An 18,088-nucleotide genomic window follows, 5' to 3' on the forward strand; every position below is an offset into this window, starting at 1 on the left:
ACTGAAATTTGATGGGTTTTTTGAAGCGTGTAAGTTAAACCATCTAATTACACAGAAGACAGTTTGATCAAACAATGTGACCATGTAAGGTCCATATAAGACATTAACACGCATGTGCGATTCTGACGGTGCGAATCTGTTCCGAAAAAATTACAACAATGCCGCAACTATTTATTGGAACATTCACAGCTCTTCATTTCGTCGTGCCGAAATTGCAGACCTACGCGTTCGGAAACGAAAAAGGTTAATAGGCGGGTTCTGTATAATTTAAACAAAAATTAACGTAAGAAAACAAAACATCTTGATTGTTCAAAAGCAAAGAATTTCATGAAGATTATTTTTGTTTGTTTATAAGATGCCATTTTTCACTGCGATACCATCGCACAGATGTATGCGTAATTGTGTTTTCGAAGTGGTAAATTCTGTAGCATCAGAAATGGTGCGGAGGTCGAGGTGAACTCGAGCCGGAAAAAAACAATATTGTGAAATTTATTAAGGGCAGCAGTCTACCGGATATTCGATCGGATATCCGAATCCGGCTGTTATTTTTTACAGGAAATCCGGAATCCGGTTCCGGTTATCCGGCAAAATCTATATCCGGCACATCCCTAGTAATGAGAGTCAGAGTACAAGAAATTTCAATACGTTCTTCTTCCCCCTTCACGCTGGCTCCTGATGTTACCCCTCATCTAGCACCTAAATGTGCCAAGCCGGCTTCAGAGTGCAAAAGGCTCCTGGGAGCCACTTTGCCGATCTCTATATTAGACATTAGGCAAAAGCCGCTGCAGAAACCAAGCGCAGTCCAATAAACCGGAAAGAGACGTTACAACGGTACTTCAACGAGTGGCAACAAAGGTGGGACGCGACTACGAAGGGGCGTTGGACGAAGAAGGTGATTCCAACGGTAAGCGAATGGATCGACAGAAAGCACGGGGAAACTAATTTCTACCTCATGCAGTTCCTCACCGGGCATGGCTGCTTCCGACAGTATCTACACAAGTACACACATGCTAACCATCCCTATTGTCTATGCTGCGATGGTAAATACGAAAATGCAGAGCACATCCATATGGACTGCCATAGATTCGAAGTCGAACGAAAGATGCTCGAGCCCAGGGTCCCCCAAAGGCCTGCTGAAGGCGATGTTGTCTACAGAAGACATATGGAAGGAATGCGCAGATATCATCACTGATGTAATGAAGCGAGATGCTCGAACGCTGTATAGGGAGCGCAGTGTCCCCCAAAGGCCTGCTGAAGGTGATGTTGTCTAAAGACGACATATGGAAGGAATGCGCAGATATCATCACTGATGTAATGAAGCGTCTGAAGCGTACAAATTGTATGTAGGCCGCTGTGGTGTAGTGGTAAGCAGTGCGCGCTTCCACTCCGCAGCATCTGGGTTGAAGCCCTGGTCAAAGCAACATCGCAAAAAAATTTAGAAAAAAGGTTTTTTCTTAACAGCGGTCGTCCCTCGACAGGCAATGGCAATCCTCCGAGTGTATTTCTGCCATGAAAAAACAGCTTGGGCCTGTTCGAGGCACGTAATAAAAGCAGCATTACTACCATACTGATGAAAAATGGCAACATTGTTCCAACTACCCAACTGATAATACATTGCTAGAAATTCATACAGAACGTGATACTTTAATAATTCGCGCAACACTGCGGTTGTGATTGCAACTCGAACAAGCCCTTTCTCATAAAAATACAATCGCCGTTCGGAGTCGGCGTAAAACTGTAGGTCCCTCCGCTTTGTGTGACAACATCAAGGCGCACGCCACAAATCGGAGGAGAAGCTCGGCCAAACACTAACATCTGTGTAAGCGCCAATCTATTATTATTATTATAGATGTAGAGACAAAGCCCGCAACGTGCGACGTAAGGCACACAAACTCCCAGCTCGAGATACGTACTTTACTACCAGAGAGACGCAGGCCGTTGTTAACAACGTCCAAGGCATTAGGCCCAGATGGCACCTCTGCTGAAACTAAAAAAAAACTAGGAGCTACAAGACTTAAGTACATCACCGCTGTTTTCAACTTGCTAGTGGACATCCTGATCTTGTCCCCGATATGTGGAATATAGGTTTTATCATTCCCCTTCTCAAACCATGGAAGAATTGTACTGCCTCTCCTATCTCTCCCATTTTTAGTGGCAGAAATTATGGAACGACCAATCCTCCCCAGCTTTATGAAGCCGAACACCAGTATGGATTCCGAAAAATGTACAGCATCACAAAAGCATTAAACGGTATCACCCTTCGGATAAGCGTCTGAACCAACTTTGACCATGAGATAGGACGGTTCTAGTCGCGGTTGAATTTTCGAAGGCACTCGACACGATGAATTATGCAACCTTTTGGCGGGACACCCAGGACTCGTCGCTTCGGAGGAAACGACGAATAAGCGGCTATCTGCGTGGACATTAATAATCAGTAGAATTCTGTACTGGTAGTCCCTTAAGGCTAATCTCCCATCGACAGCCTCTGCGAATTCATTGAATATGTCTCCGATTTTTCCAATGCTTGCGTCGGTGGCGCCAAAATACCGACGGTCAACCGCCCAAAAATATTGGGCGACACATTAACAGCCGTTTCTGCCACCTTTTATAAAACTCGTAGCCGGAACAGTGACCTCAAGTCGCTAGCCTGCTCCACCTGGGGAGCCGCCAGAGAGACCCCCGTTCCCACGGCAGTCGGATCTACGTAACCGGGACAACCCAGATTCATATCTGGCCAAGGGCTGTCACTCCAGCATCCCCAACAGCAACAGAGATACCCTGCATATGAGCAAAGCTATAGGCCCTCATATCTACAAACTGGTCAGAAGGAACGAGTGAAACCTGCTAGAACCGTGCTCTACGTACGGCTTCGGGCTGCCCTCTTTAGACTTCCGAGCGTCAACTCCAGGAAGAAAGCCAGATGGTGCCAGTGAAATAGCACTGCAATTTGTTATCGAAGCAATTCCTCGTGGGATGTCAACAAGGCAATCACCCCAACACCGCTCTCCTTTGAAACGACACGACCACAGAATAAAACATTTATAATAAATTACGTTTTGCACATACGTAGTTCGGACGAAAATATACGAGTCATAATTTAAGGTATAAGTCATGCAACAAACAAAGGTAGCACCGTCAGACGTACCGCTGCTTCGATTTTGCCGATTGTGATAATTCTATACTCAAAGTAAACGACGCACCGTGCCGCCTAAGTTGGGAAAGATCGAAAAATTCTTTGTCTGCAATGTGAACGTGTTTGGTATTTTTGTAGAGGTAATGTATCCACTAAAAAGAATTAAACAAATTTCCTTATTAAATAAATTATATGCCGCCATGAAGCCACTAAAATCAAAAAATGTTGTACTTAGAATTTTAATCAAAGTATAGCCATGCATATACTCTTCACGGAAACAAATGTCAAAAATTCATTCTTTGAAATTAAATGTTGGTTCGACGTTTTTTGTTTTCATATATCGACACCTGAGTGGAAGATCGACCTATCTCGGCAACCAGTTCGAAAACGCCCTATCTCAGAATTTTATTGAAAAGCCTCCTATCACAAAATTTGGTTGAAGAACGCCTTATCTCAGAATTCGGTTCAAAAACGTCCTATCTCACCTGAAAAGGTATTGAAAATGTGCTGATTCGTTTTTGAACCGGCAGCTGAGATAGGGCGTTCTTCAACCAAATTCCGAGATAAGGTGTTTTTCAATGAAATTCTGAACTAAGGCGTTCTTCAATCAAATTGTGAAGTAGGGCGTTCTTTAAAGTTTTCAAGGATAGGGCCTTTTCGAACTAGCTGCCGAGATAGGTCGATTTTCCACTCAGCTATCTATATGTAGTAAAGAACTACAAGAATAAAAATTGTGAAATAAAATTTAACTTAGCGTGTCCCTACGGTATTCCAGAAAGGAGGAAATAACAACCTGCTCATTGTTTGCACTATTTGAAGTAATGGGTTTTTTTCTAATGCAGAAAATAATATTTTTTTTATTAGTACCGTCAGATCTCACGATTCGTTAAAAAGCCTGGCCTGTGAAAATACAGGGTTATTTTTTTAAGGAGCTGCCACATGGTAAAAAAATAAATTCAAATTTTTTAATAAGTTAAATGAATAACAAAGAAACGGGTATGAATAGAAATGGGTATGAAAAGGGTTTATTTTTACGGTGGAGTGCAATAAGGCCCGCAGAAATAACGCCCATGCACTTTGTTTCCCCAAAAAAGAGAAATAAAGCCCATGGGCGTTATTTCCATTTCGAAGGGGAAATAGCGCCCACCAATAAAAGGCAATAATGCCCGCTGTCTTTGCATCAGCTGTCATTTCATAGTTTGACAACTTAGTTTTCATTCTTCGATCTTATTGGCTTTATGCCATTTTGAAAGTGTTATGTTAAGGCAGCAAGTTGGCCACATGAGAAAACGGGACAAAGTTAAAACAGAAATTTTACAGAAGTTAAGACACATTTAGTAGAAAATGGAGACTTGGGATTATGAACTTGCAGGAAGAAAAACTTCGGACCAGGGATGATAAAGTAGGTACAATTATACCTTTTTCGGACGTTTGATGACTTAAAGGTACATTAGGTACTAAAGGCCTGCAAATGTTGAACTATAAAACATAGCGACATGTGTCACATCATGCAAGTGCCAGTTCATATTATGTCGCTCATACATGTTTCACAATAAATTTGAAGACACTGTCGAATAATTGAAATCAAATCATGCATCAAATCCATGCATGTCAACACAATTAACACATGCGACATAGTCAACATTATTAATTACATTTTATATACGGGAAGAGATTTTGTAAATTTTTTAAGCACCTATTATAGTAAAATGCATTAAAGAATTGTATAATTAAAATCCTGTATATATTTTCATCCAAGGCAGGATCAAATAGTGTTTAAAATATGCTACAGAAGCACAACAGCGAACAACAGCTTAGCTAAGAAGCAACGACATGCTAAAACAGTATGTTTGAGATGGAATGACATGGCACAACACCTTGTTTGAATTGACATGACATAGCAATGCATCAAATTTTTGAAAAAGGCATTTTTACAGAAAATGTTGAATTTTACAGCTCTTTAGCATCGTTCATATTATGTCAAAAATTTTTTGTATCAAAAGGATAAAAATCGATATTTTATTTCCGATATCACCATCAATATTTTGATCGATACTTAGCTTCTGATACATGATTTGATACTGGTATCCATATTTTTATGGTATCGCAACATCCCTATGCAGGGTATATAATTATACCATGTTCTGACCGACAACGAAAACACTTTGAAAATGAGTTTTGGGATTGTGGGCTGAAGACTGTTCACACCAGCTGTTAGTGTTTTCGTTGACATTTCTTATATCCTCTGATTACAAATTTGCTATGCAAAAACTAAACCAAAATGCAACCTCTTACTTTCATTCCCATTTTAAAGCATAAACAGACGGCAGCGTTAATCCGGATCAACTCGTAAATTCGGAATTATCTCGGGATCTACTGCAGTTGATCCGGATTAAGTCCTAGAGTTAATTCCCAAATTTTCGATGACAACACTGACCAAAACTCAGAGGGCGTATAATACAGGGAAAATGCTAAATTAGCATGGACAATTACCTTTTCATCGATAATGCAGTCACCATACTAATTCAAATAGGAATCCAATTTAAAATGAATAACAACTTATTTCGGTGACTGCATTACAGACGACAGCGTGGATGTCTATGCTAGTTTTGCAGTTTCTTTGTGTTCTACGCTAACTGAGCAAATAAAGCAGCCGATCCCTTCATCCCCGGTAGCCGAGTGGTGAGAGCAGCGTACTACAAGCCTGTAGGTCTCAGGTTCTATCCTCGGTCGGAGCGATTGCCAAAAACAATTGTGTTTATTATTTCTTTTATTTTTAACCGACTTCCAAAAAAGGAGGAGGTAATCAGTTCGTCGGAATTTTTTTTCTTTTTTATGTATGTTACCGCATAACTTTGGACCACGTCAACCGATTTGGATTAATTTTTCCAATCGGAAAGGTAGTGTCTCAGAGGTGGTCCCATACTAATCAGGTTAAGATCCAATCAGTGGATCATGAGATATATATTTATATGTGACCTGGTCTACGGAAAGGGGGCTTAGGTGTCAAAAAATCAATTTTCACTTTTTGGTTGATTCGGATGGAAGATGAGATGCTTTTTCACGTGGTGAAAAGCAGAAAATCCTAACTTGCTTAGAAGTGTACTANTTACTGTTACTTTTTTAAATGTTCCACACTAGCAACTTATACGATGAACTATAATAATATTCCGACCAACAACAACACTTACTGGACCAACAACAACACTTACTGGACGTCCGGCGCGGAGAACAATTAACGAGATAATTAGGGGATTCACAAGACGTGTTAACGTCGTAAAATTTTAAGCCTTTTTTTTTATATATAAAATTACCGTTAAAATGCTTTTAGAGGATTTATAACTACACCGAAATGTTTTTAATTCGATAAAAATATATAATTAGCCCCCCTAAAACCATTTTAACTGTTATTTTACATAAAAAAAATGTTAAGCTTAAGATTTTACGACGGTTAACACGTCTTGTGAATCCCCTAAATGAGAAACTGACGAAACGAGTTGCTTACTTTTAACAGCTTTTTCACAGAAAACTAGTTTTCGCACGTAAGCTCCCTTTTCGTAGACCAGGTCACATATATTATTTTTTATATGAGAGTGAAGTCGGTTTTTTTTGCTAAAAATTACTTGTTCTAAATTTTATTTGATATATATATTTAATTGTTTTTTTATTTCATTTTCGTTTGTTTTATTTTATTTCACATGTTTTATTTTATTATTAGTTAATTTAAATTTTTAGAGTTTAATTTTACTACAAAAAGAACTAACTAAAAACAAATTAAAAAAATATAGAAGTTATAATTGAATCAATAAAAAAATTAAATGAATATTCTACTGGCCGTGGGATTCGAACCAACGACCTCGCGGCTCGTTAATCCACATTACTGCCATCTGTCAAGGCACAATTTTGATCAGATCAATTGCGGCGTTTTACTTTGGCCAGCCAATTAACAATAGTTGTGTTTTCGTATTCTCCAGCAAAAAATATCCAGTAACTTGCCAGTAACCAAATTTCGGAGAGTAAGCCAATATTTACTCCCAAAGAGTGAAATATGCAAGAAAATACGAAAACGCAAAACCAGCAAGAAGTTGCTAGTTTTATGAACAGCTGATTAATTTGTTACTTTCCGATGCAATTTTCTCAGAAAACTAGTATTGTCCATCTTGTTATATATTTAAATAGGTTTTTTTTTGTCAATTGTAACTCTAAAAGCACAACAAACAATAATTTCTTACTAGCAAATAGTTGCTAGTAAAAATTTATCCAGTAAAAATCCAGTAAAACTTGCAAGTTCAGCTGTTATTTTTGGTCTCTTGGCCTCTTTAGCTAGTTTCCTGCAAGTTTTTGCGTACGAAAACGACATCCAGTAAAAAAACAGTAAAATTCGTACTGGATTTACTGGATAGTGCGTACGCGAACAGGGCTAATAAATCCGAAATGGCGTATTAAAGATGATAAAATATGACTTCCACTTCGATAAATAATCTAAAAACACTAGTGAGGACACCGATTGGAATGAGTGGAACGTGAGTTTTCAAGTAGTTTTCAGCGAAAACTGGTTTTCGTTTGACAGATTTTACATGGACGAAAACACAAGTTTTAGGTCGTAAACCAGTTTTAGCAACGAAAACATGTTTTCGATGTCGGTCAGAACATGGCATAAGATGGGTAGTATTTCTTCGAAAACTGTATCGGAAAATAACAAATTAATCAGCTGTTCATAAAAGTAGCAACGGGCCTATTCGAGGCACGCAATAAAAGCGGCATTACTGCCGTACTGATGAAAAATGGGAGCATTGTTGCAACTGCCCAACTGATAATACATTGCTAGAAATTCACGCAGAACGTGATACTTTAATAATTCGCGCAACACTGCGGTTGTGATTGCAACTCGAACAAGGACAACTTCTTGCTGGTTTTGCGTTTTCGTACTTTCTTGCATATTTCCCTCATTGGGAGTAAATATTAGTTGCGTTCGCGTAGCTGTTAATTGTTCATGTTCAACCAAAACTTTCAGGATTTTGCGTTCGCGTTCGCAAAAACCTTGCAAAGTAGGGAAATTGAGAGAGCAAAGTGACATTTCATATTGAGGGGAAGCTGCTGGTTTCTGCTGGAAAGATTTTTGCCAACAGGAAAACAGCTGATCAAAAACAGCTGGTTNGTCTCTTGGCCTCTTTAGCTAGTTTCCTGCAAGTTTTTGCGTACGAAAACGACATCCAGTAAAAAAACAGTAAAATTCGTACTGGATTTACTGGATAGTGCGTACGCGAACAGGGCTAATAAATCCGAAATGGCGTATTAAAGATGATAAAATATGACTTCCACTTCGATAAATAATCTAAAAACACTAGTGAGGACACCGATTGGAATGAGTGGAACGTGAGTTTTCAAGTAGTTTTCAGCGAAAACTGGTTTTCGTTTGACAGATTTTACATGGACGAAAACACAAGTTTTAGGTCGTAAACCAGTTTTAGCAACGAAAACATGTTTTCGATGTCGGTCAGAACATGGCATAAGATGGGTAGTATTTCTTCGAAAACTGTATCGGAAAATAACAAATTAATCAGCTGTTCATAAAAGTAGCAACGGGCCTATTCGAGGCACGCAATAAAAGCGGCATTACTGCCGTACTGATGAAAAATGGGAGCATTGTTGCAACTGCCCAACTGATAATACATTGCTAGAAATTCACGCAGAACGTGATACTTTAATAATTCGCGCAACACTGCGGTTGTGATTGCAACTCGAACAAGGACAACTTCTTGCTGGTTTTGCGTTTTCGTACTTTCTTGCATATTTCCCTCATTGGGAGTAAATATTAGTTGCGTTCGCGTAGCTGTTAATTGTTCATGTTCAACCAAAACTTTCAGGATTTTGCGTTCGCGTTCGCAAAAACCTTGCAAAGTAGGGAAATTGAGAGAGCAAAGTGACATTTCATATTGAGGGGAAGCTGCTGGTTTCTGCTGGAAAGATTTTTGCCAACAGGAAAACAGCTGATCAAAAACAGCTGGTTTGAATTTACGCGAATAACAAAATTTAATTTGATGGTTTGGAAGTTAAAAATTACAAAATGCTACTAATTAAACTTGTAAGAAGTAAGCTTGTTTAATCAATAAACTGTGTCAGGACACCACTTTGTGATGAATTTTCGTACGTTTTAAATTTTACACTTTCGAATGTAAACAAAAATTATATCACCTGTTCGTCTAACTTGCAAGCATGATAAAAAGATAGGAGGGTAGAACCGCTGAGAGGAATTTTTCAAATTTTTGACATTTGCAAGCAATTTAATTTTAAAATTTTACACACAAACTCACACACAGATTCTCATTTTCAATTTTAAACAACAACTTTTTTACTCTCAATTTCATACGATTTTAAAATGTTGGCAAACTTAAAAAAATCATGGCCGACGCATTGAGAGAACGGTTTCATTACTATCATTTTATCATGCTTGCCAGTTTCTGCAAATTTTCTGTTCGCGTACTGTTTTGGATATTATATCGTATCGATGGCTGAGTGGAAGATCGACCTATCTCGGCAGCAAGTTCGAAAACGCCCTATCTCAGAAAATTTTTGAACAACGCTCTATCTCAGAAATCTTTTTAAGAACGTCCTACTTCAGAATTTGATTGGAAAACGCCGTATCCCGGAATTTAGTTGAAGAACGCCCTATCTCAACTGCCGATTTAAAATCGTCCTATCTCAGCTTATTTTCAAAGTATTTTCGTTTGAGATAGGGCGTTTTTGAACCGAATTCTGAGATAGGGCGTTATTCAACCAAATTCCGAGATAGGGCGTTTTTCAATAAAATTCTGAAGTAGGGCGTTCTTGAAAAGTTTTCTGAGATAGGGCGTTTTTGAACTGGCTGCCGAGATAGGTCGATCTTCCACTCAGCCATCAGTATTATATAATATTCAATTTAAAAATTTCATTTATTTCTTGTTTGAAAGTTTATTATTGAAAAACCAAAAATTTTCCTATTGATAACAAAATGAATTCATTGAACCATAAATTGAACATCAACTCCCCCTCCAGTAAAACAATAAATTAATGAATGTTAAATGTTATTTTCTTTTTTGTATTTGGAATTGTTAGTGAATTAGATTTTTTTGTTGTATCAGAAATTATATTTGCAGGTTTGAGCAAATCTGTTGAAATTGTTTTAATCATATTTCCATGTTGAATTTTGTATACTTAATTATGTTTCGAAACAACTGTAAATGGTCCTTCATAAGGTGATTGCAAGTTTGACTTCTGAATAACTTTAACAAAAACATACTCACAAGTATTTAAACTTTTAGGAACAAAAGAATATTCTTTATTGTGATGTACAACTTTTGATCTAATATTTGAGAAATATAGTTTGAATATTAAACCTAGTAAATGCATTTTTGGAGCAAATAAATTAGATTTTCTTAGTTATGAAATTTCAAGTGAAGGAATCAGTCCTTCTGTCGAACGAGTTGAAGCAATAGTAAATTTTGAAAAACCACTTTCAATAAATAAATTACAAAAATTTTTGGACATGGTTAATTATTACCATAGATATGTTAAAATGTTAGCAGCAGAACTTAGTCCTCTGCACGAAATGTTAACATTAGCAACTAAAAATAAACTTGAACAATTAAATTAGACAGAAAATACAACTATGCAATTTAAAAATTTAATTTCCTTCTTGTTTGAAAGTTTATTATTGAGGCCCTGTGCCAATTGATAGAAAATAGAAAATTTTGACGGATCAATGTAAAAATTTGACACTTCTCGTGGTGAATACGAAGGTCAAAATTTTACCTAGCCTAGCTTATAACCATGTATACACATAATATTGCTTGGCGGTAATAAGGAGTGAACATGAAAATGAAAGCTGAAACAGCATAAAAAAGCGTACGTTACTTGCAAATTATAAAATAAATATAATTTTTAAGAATTTCAGCAACACACAAAAATAAAGCTTTCGCACGAGCGTTTGTTTGGTTTTTCAACTGTCAAAATTTTACTCTGCATTTGGCACAGCAAAATTCAATTTATTTGTACACCACAGCAAATTTTTCCACCCCGTCTCACCACGGAGAAAAAAGTTACCGATTGGCACAGGGCCTGAATAATCAAATATGTTCCTTTTGATAACAAAACAAATTCATTGAACCATGATAAAAAAATACCCCTGAGAGGAATTTTTCAAATTATTGACGTTTGCAAGCAATTTAATTTTAAAAATTTACACACAAACTCAAACACACATTCTCATTTTCAATCTCAAACAACAACAACTTTGAACAATTCCTTTTTTACTCTCAATTTTATATGATTTTAAAATGTTGGCAAACTTCAAAGAAAAATTATGGTCGACGAATTGTGAGAACGGTTTTACCTTACTATATTTTTATCGTGCATTGAACCATAAATTGAACATCAAGAATTTAAACAAGTATAAAAACATACAGGTAAAATAACCTACAATATTTTTCTCTTGTGAGNAAAATTTGACACTTCTCGTGGTGAATACGAAGGTCAAAATTTTACCTAGCCTAGCTTATAACCATGTATACACATAATATTGCTTGGCGGTAATAAGGAGTGAACATGAAAATGAAAGCTGAAACAGCATAAAAAAGCGTACGTTACTTGCAAATTATAAAATAAATATAATTTTTAAGAATTTCAGCAACACACAAAAATAAAGCTTTCGCACGAGCGTTTGTTTGGTTTTTCAACTGTCAAAATTTTACTCTGCATTTGGCACAGCAAAATTCAATTTATTTGTACACCACAGCAAATTTTTCCACCCCGTCTCACCACGGAGAAAAAAGTTACCGATTGGCACAGGGCCTGAATAATCAAATATGTTCCTTTTGATAACAAAACAAATTCATTGAACCATGATAAAAAAATACCCCTGAGAGGAATTTTTCAAATTATTGACGTTTGCAAGCAATTTAATTTTAAAAATTTACACACAAACTCAAACACACATTCTCATTTTCAATCTCAAACAACAACAACTTTGAACAATTCCTTTTTTACTCTCAATTTTATATGATTTTAAAATGTTGGCAAACTTCAAAGAAAAATTATGGTCGACGAATTGTGAGAACGGTTTTACCTTACTATATTTTTATCGTGCATTGAACCATAAATTGAACATCAAGAATTTAAACAAGTATAAAAACATACAGGTAAAATAACCTACAATATTTTTCTCTTGTGAGAGAACTGGTGACATTTCGCCGGGATTTTGCTGTTGGTTGTTTTTACTGGAGATTTTGAACGAACGCACCTATTGGCTTACTCTCCGAAATTTGGTTACTGGGAAGTTACTGGATATTTTTGCTGTAGAATACGAAAAAATAACTCATGATTTTAATTTTCGCCGAACCGCTTCACTTTTCACTTTTTGTAAGACATTTTTGGGTGCATTTTTTTCGGGCAAAACTCAGGCTCTGAATAAAAAACAATCGAATGAATCGACAAATATATGAACTAACGGACGAAGTCCAGAGGTTCATTAAGCAACCTCTGGACCCGACAGCCTACAGACAGGCCTTGAACGGCATTCACAGGGACTCAGTCTCGAGTTATGTAGACTCTAGACCTGTGAATGCCGTTCTAGGCACACCACCCCCGGACATTGACGAGACGGAGCTTCATCTGCCTCGGGAGACGCGCACTACACTTGCACAACTTCGCTCCGGCTACTGCAGCAGGTTAAACTCCTACCTGAGTAGGCTGAATGAGGATGTGCCGAATGAATGTCCGGCATGCGGAGAGACCCCACATGACTCGAAACATCTCTTCGCATGCCCGGCAAACCCGACATCCCTAACGACCTTGTCCTTATGGGCAAACCCCGCAGAAGCTGCACGCTTCCTAGGGTTGCCGTTAGTGGAACTTGACGACAACGACTGAGATACCAACCGATCTGGGCGGGGTTGTTGTAGCCGCTACAACAACAACAACAACAACAAATTTCTATTCCATTGCCTGTCGATACTCGCAATAAGCACCTGTATCATTCTTGACTTGTCAAAATGTCGTGTTCCTATTATTTTGGCCATAGGTGTATGTATACATGTACATATATATACACATATACATATGCGATTCAGTGCACACAGCGATTAACAACAAAACAAAAATCACCCACTTGTAGTTAGCTTTTTTGCGGGATTTCTATAAAATATATAACTTGTAGTTAGCTAAAATAAAAGATAACTTGAAACTAGTTGACAAGTAATGCAGGAGTAATGAAGGAGATTGTTTTCTTTAAACGCGTTTCTATTTAAATATTCTGCACTTCGCAAATACTTTTTCGAAATGAGGACAAATAAAAGAAGATCGAAATTTCATATTATCATTTTGAAGTTACCTACAGCAGAATATGGAAACAAATATGAAATGTAGTAAAATAAACGAGTAAATAAAAATAAAGATATAAAAAAAAATATTTTGATTTTCCTATTGATATTTTATGTCCAAAAGTAGTTAGTTACAAATTAGTTACATCAAATGCAGAGGTAACCACCCTTGACTACATCCAACGCAGAGATAAACCACCCTTGACTATTTCGCGGTCATCGCCATAGAAATATATGTAGTTAGCTTTCGTCAAAGAAAATATACAGACAATAAGTGACTTTAAGCTCCTTCCTAATCAACTTAAAGTGAGCTTATAGTTAGATTCATTTCCTGCAGGGTTTGTACATGCATGCATTTGCATACATTTGTGCAGCACGTATTGGATGCACTTCACAGCTGCCACGCGACATTTCAAACCCGGTAGATTTGCCAAAGCGGCTTAATAAGGCCATATAGTGTTTAATAGCTCGTAACTCGGCACATAGGACTCTCATAGCAAACAAATATCGTTTTATATGTATCCATATGTAATTAACCCACAACACAAGTCTACAGAATTCGCCAACAGCATGCATATTCCAAATACATATGTAACTATGTAAATAGTTCCTCTACAAATAAAAATTACCTTTTAGTTAAATCCTTAAAACACAATTAGTTACTGGTTCTACTAGTTTTCACTGCTGCACTCGCTTCCTCTAATAATTAATTGATAAAAAAATATGAGCGCGGTGACTCGGAATTTTACAAAGGAATCAAAACAGCTGATTCGGCATAAAACAGAGTTTCTGTTGTGACAAAAAAGTACTTTTTAAGTGTATAACACTTAGCGGCTGTCAATGCAAATGAGCATTAGTACAAACCCACTAAGTTAAATTTTGTTTTTTAATTAAAATTTCGAAGAGTAAATTTATTTTGAAACTTCTTATGCGCACGTATTCACTCTTAGGGCCGTTTTCCCTAGTAGCTTTTAAAATGTATCTGCCCTTTAAATCAATCTTTTTGAGAACAAAATCTGTGTTTAAGGTGGAGATAGATTTTAAAAGCTACTTGAGAAAACGAGCCCTTAGTATATAAGATAAGAAACTAAATATGCATATACTTTTTTCAATTTTTAATTCATTACATGCGTAACCTACTTAAGTCTAACATAAAATCAAGTCGGAAGTAAAATCACAATTCATTTCAAACATTTAAACATAAATGGACAATACGCGATTCATTCAATAACATCAAACATTTCTAATTTAGAAAATGGTAAAAATTTTGAATACAAGAAGTTTATTCTTGTTTCGCATGAATTTGAAATACATATTTGAGAAATTCCTGATATAGAAAATTTCAAAATTTTTGGTTCATATGAATATGAATATATATACCACTAAAATCATAAGTAATCTCGGCCAAACATTAACATATGTCGTAAGCGCCAATCTATTATTATTTATATATATATAAGTAGAATTACGTTTATGGATTTCTTTATCACAGATACATGTCGTCATCTTATTGTAATTGTTCCATGGCTCTAAGGGCTGACTCTTCGTCTATATCTGGAATTATAGATTCAAACATGCTTTTTGGAAAAGCAACATTTCCGATCATTACAACTTCATTCGGGTCTAACGACGGTTCTAAGCTACTAATTAGATCATTGCTAGCAGAAGGCATGCTCAAAAGAGTGGGTGCTACAGTGGGCATTCCGCTCATTAAAACAGTGTTTGCTTGTTGCTGTTGAACTGCTACTTGGGCAGAAGCTGCTGCTGCTGCTGCTTCCAACTGAAGTTTTTGCATTTGCATCATCAATCGTGCATTGGCATCCAAGTGGGAGTGACGAGCTCGTATGTGTTTGTCACGATCCCCGCGTTGACGGAAGTTTTTAGTACAGAATATACAACCGAATGGCTTCTCTCCTGTATGGATACGTTGATGATTTTTTAACGCATCAGCACGATAAAAACGTTTGCCACACTCTTCGCATTCGTAGCGTCGCTCTCCACGATGTATAAGACGGTGTTGGTAGAAAACGGAACCTGTTAAGAAGCGCTTTCCACACACCAAGCAATGATAGGGACGTTCACCAGTATGACATTTGCGTATGTGGTCATTCAAATCAGGACGAATCGTGAATTTTCGGGTGCAACCGGGTTCTTTGCATGCAAAGGGTTTTACTCCTTCAAAAGTAAAGTTTTTTAATTATAACTTCTTACCCATTTAAGTAGCTCTTTTACCTTGATGAAAACGCAAATGCTGCCATAAATGGCTTGATTGTGTATAAGACTTGCCGCACATATCACACAAGTACTGGCGAGTCTTGTTTGATGAGCCTGTGCCATCTTTGTCGCGTTTATACTTTTTATAATGCTTCTCTTCGTAATGAGCCACACACTCTTGGGCATACTCAAATACTACATCGCAATATTCACATGGTAGTTGCAAAACGCCGAGACATTTGTTCAGCCGTGGGAAAAAGTGATATGCTGTGTATCTTTTATAAAGCAAAATTGTTTATAAAGATATTTACTCGTTATTCATTTAATACCTACCGATGTTCATGTAATAGATCAAGTGACTGAAACTTATTTTCGCAAACATTACATACAAAATATCGCTGAAGGGTGGCTTGGTGTACTTTCAAATTCTCCCGCGTGAAAACACACTCAGCTTGCCAATGTGCGCAAATTTCCTTGGACGTTCGCACATGAATATCGCATGCGAAGCATTCAAAACGGCGTTCGGGCAAATGAAAAGCCGAATGAACAAACAAATATGATACCTCTGAGAACACAAAATCACAAAATTCGCACTGCAAAATACAGCTCAAGATAACCATTTTGAGATACATCGGAGGTTTATCTTCATAATTTGTTAAAGCACCTGAACTACTTTTAGCCTAGAAGGTTTCAATTTAGCTATTATGACATATATTTTTATTATGCTTTTACCTCGGTTAATAAAAAATTCATAGCATCATCCACATACGATTCATACGGGATTTCGGCGCAATTATCAAACTCCTTTTCTTCCTTCATGCTTCCCGGAAAATGAGAACATAAATGATTGAATGCAGCATATGGTTCGAAGAATATTCGTCCACACAAAGTGCATTTAATGACCACTCGTAGGCCGTTAACGCTTTGGAGGGAACTGCCTTGCGATGCAGCCGTTTTGCCTCCAGATGTAGCCCCCGGTGTTGGAATGAGATCCATTGCATGTTTCTCCATATGTCGTAATAAGCCTGAAGCATGAACAAATTTGCGCTCACACAGAGTGCACTCATGTGGTCCATCTTGCTTTTTTGAATTATTATTAGATGAGTTAGAACCATTAGCTCCGTTAGAGGTATTACTGCCTATAGTATTATTGGAGTTGGTTGTGTTGTTATTGATCGAGGCGTTAACATCATATTTAAGTTCGTCCTTTAGAAAACGACGAATACGAATTTGATTTTCACGTAATAAGCGAATACACGCTGGTTCGGGAGGTAAAATAGGCTCTTCCTTTATTGGCTTACTAACGGGCGTTGATGTAGATGAAGGAGGTATAATTAGATTATGATGTTCATCGTAGTCACAGATATGAGATTGAAAGGATATTATGTCAAAGAGACAGTTACAATTCGAACACTTCACAATGCGATAAGCAGTCGCAGGAGATTCAGGGGGTATATATAGTTTAGTATCTAGAGCGACTTTAAAATTAATAAAGATCAAATGATCATAGTGTATATGTATATAGAAATTATTTCTATTAATGCATAACCACATACCAAATTGATTGCTTTGCGGTTGCGATTCGAGAAATTTCAGAAGCTTTAACTCGTCCTCTGTGGCATCGAATGTCTCCACTATTTCTTTTGGTGTTTCAGTAACCATTATAGAACTTTCCGCAACCGGTGCAGTAAACGGGGTTAATGGGATTGTCCCAACTAAATCCAATAGGGCTGCATCAGATCCTCTACCAGCTATATTACTCAAGTCAAGAACGTCATTCATGTCGAACGGTGTAATATTCGTCGGCGTCGGTAGCTTAAATACCGATTCAAAATTATCGATTCTGGCTTTTGTTAAATCTTGTGGCTCATACTCCCGCAAGCAATTGAGACTACCAGACGGAAACATAAATGCCGCCGAAGCATCCGGCATAGACTTTTCTCTGTAGTCTGAATTAAATTCCTTTAACTGTGCGAACAATTGCTCCGAAAGCCATGCATCGGAATTTGTGAACTCTTCCTCACTTGTATTCATCATGGCTTATATATTTAATCGCTTGATTAATCAAATATAAACGAAGAATTGCAGTCAAGACCGCCTTTCCGTATGTATTTTCTTTTTTAAAAAATATGGCGTCTTGACAACAATCGCCAGCCTACTATGCGAAAGTTTTTTTATCAGGTTTTGATTTCACTTGCCAAAAAATCTTGTCAATATTACGTAAAATTCGAAATTAATGGGCCGTATGAATAAAAACTAAGCAATTGCTTTTTCTTAAAATTTCATACCTTTCACTTCAATTTTGTTTGAATAAATTGAGTAAAAGGTCTGGAATTTTAAGAAAAAGCAATTGCTTATTTTTATTCATACGGCCCAATGTGTATGA

The 18,088-nt window shown here is 37.1% G+C and overlaps 2 protein-coding genes across 4 annotated transcripts in view; both read right to left on the reverse strand.

The window, feature by feature from the left end:
- The window catches only part of DppIII (dipeptidyl peptidase 3), a 29,644-nt gene extending 15,371 nt beyond the window's left edge, over window positions 1–14,273 (reverse strand). For 2 of the 3 annotated variants that reach the window (XM_017622089.1, XM_017622090.1), the window contains exon 1: window positions 14,118–14,272. The gene's annotated coding sequence lies outside the window, so the exon portion shown is untranslated. Of the gene's footprint in view, window positions 1–14,117 lie in introns of all 3 variants that reach the window. The other variant, XM_017622088.1, reaches the window with a different exon arrangement.
- Window positions 14,274–14,922: 649 nt separating this feature from the next.
- topi (matotopetli) lies at window positions 14,923–17,739 on the reverse strand. Its single transcript, XM_017622092.1, has 5 exons — window positions 17,259–17,739; window positions 16,435–17,171; window positions 16,036–16,382; window positions 15,721–15,977; window positions 14,923–15,663 (listed from the first exon to the last, which is right to left on the reverse strand). Exons 1-5 carry the CDS (start codon window positions 17,737–17,739, stop codon window positions 14,996–14,998), a joined length of 2,490 nt encoding a protein of 829 aa, XP_017477581.1. The 3' UTR covers window positions 14,923–14,995.
- Between the last annotated feature and the right edge of the window lie 349 nt (window positions 17,740–18,088).

The sequence above is a fragment of the Rhagoletis zephyria genome, unplaced genomic scaffold (assembly GCF_001687245.7).
Source record: "Rhagoletis zephyria isolate East Lansing unplaced genomic scaffold, Rhagoletis_zephyria_1.1 Rzeph_scaffold_02697, whole genome shotgun sequence".
Lineage (NCBI taxonomy): Eukaryota > Metazoa > Arthropoda > Insecta > Diptera > Tephritidae > Rhagoletis > Rhagoletis zephyria.

Excerpts from the sequence above, each read along its gene's own strand:
- topi (XM_017622092.1), bottom strand. The coding sequence starts at position 17,739 with ATGATGAATACAAGTGAGGAAGAGTTCACAAATTCCGATGCATGGCTT. Across the intron at positions 17,172-17,258 it reads ACCGCAAAGCAATCAATTTG|ATACTAAACTATATATACCC; the intron begins GTATGTGGTTAT and ends AAGTCGCTCTAG. Across the intron at positions 15,664-15,720 it reads GCATTTGCGTTTTCATCAAG|GAGTAAAACCCTTTGCATGC; the intron begins GTAAAAGAGCTA and ends TTACTTTTGAAG.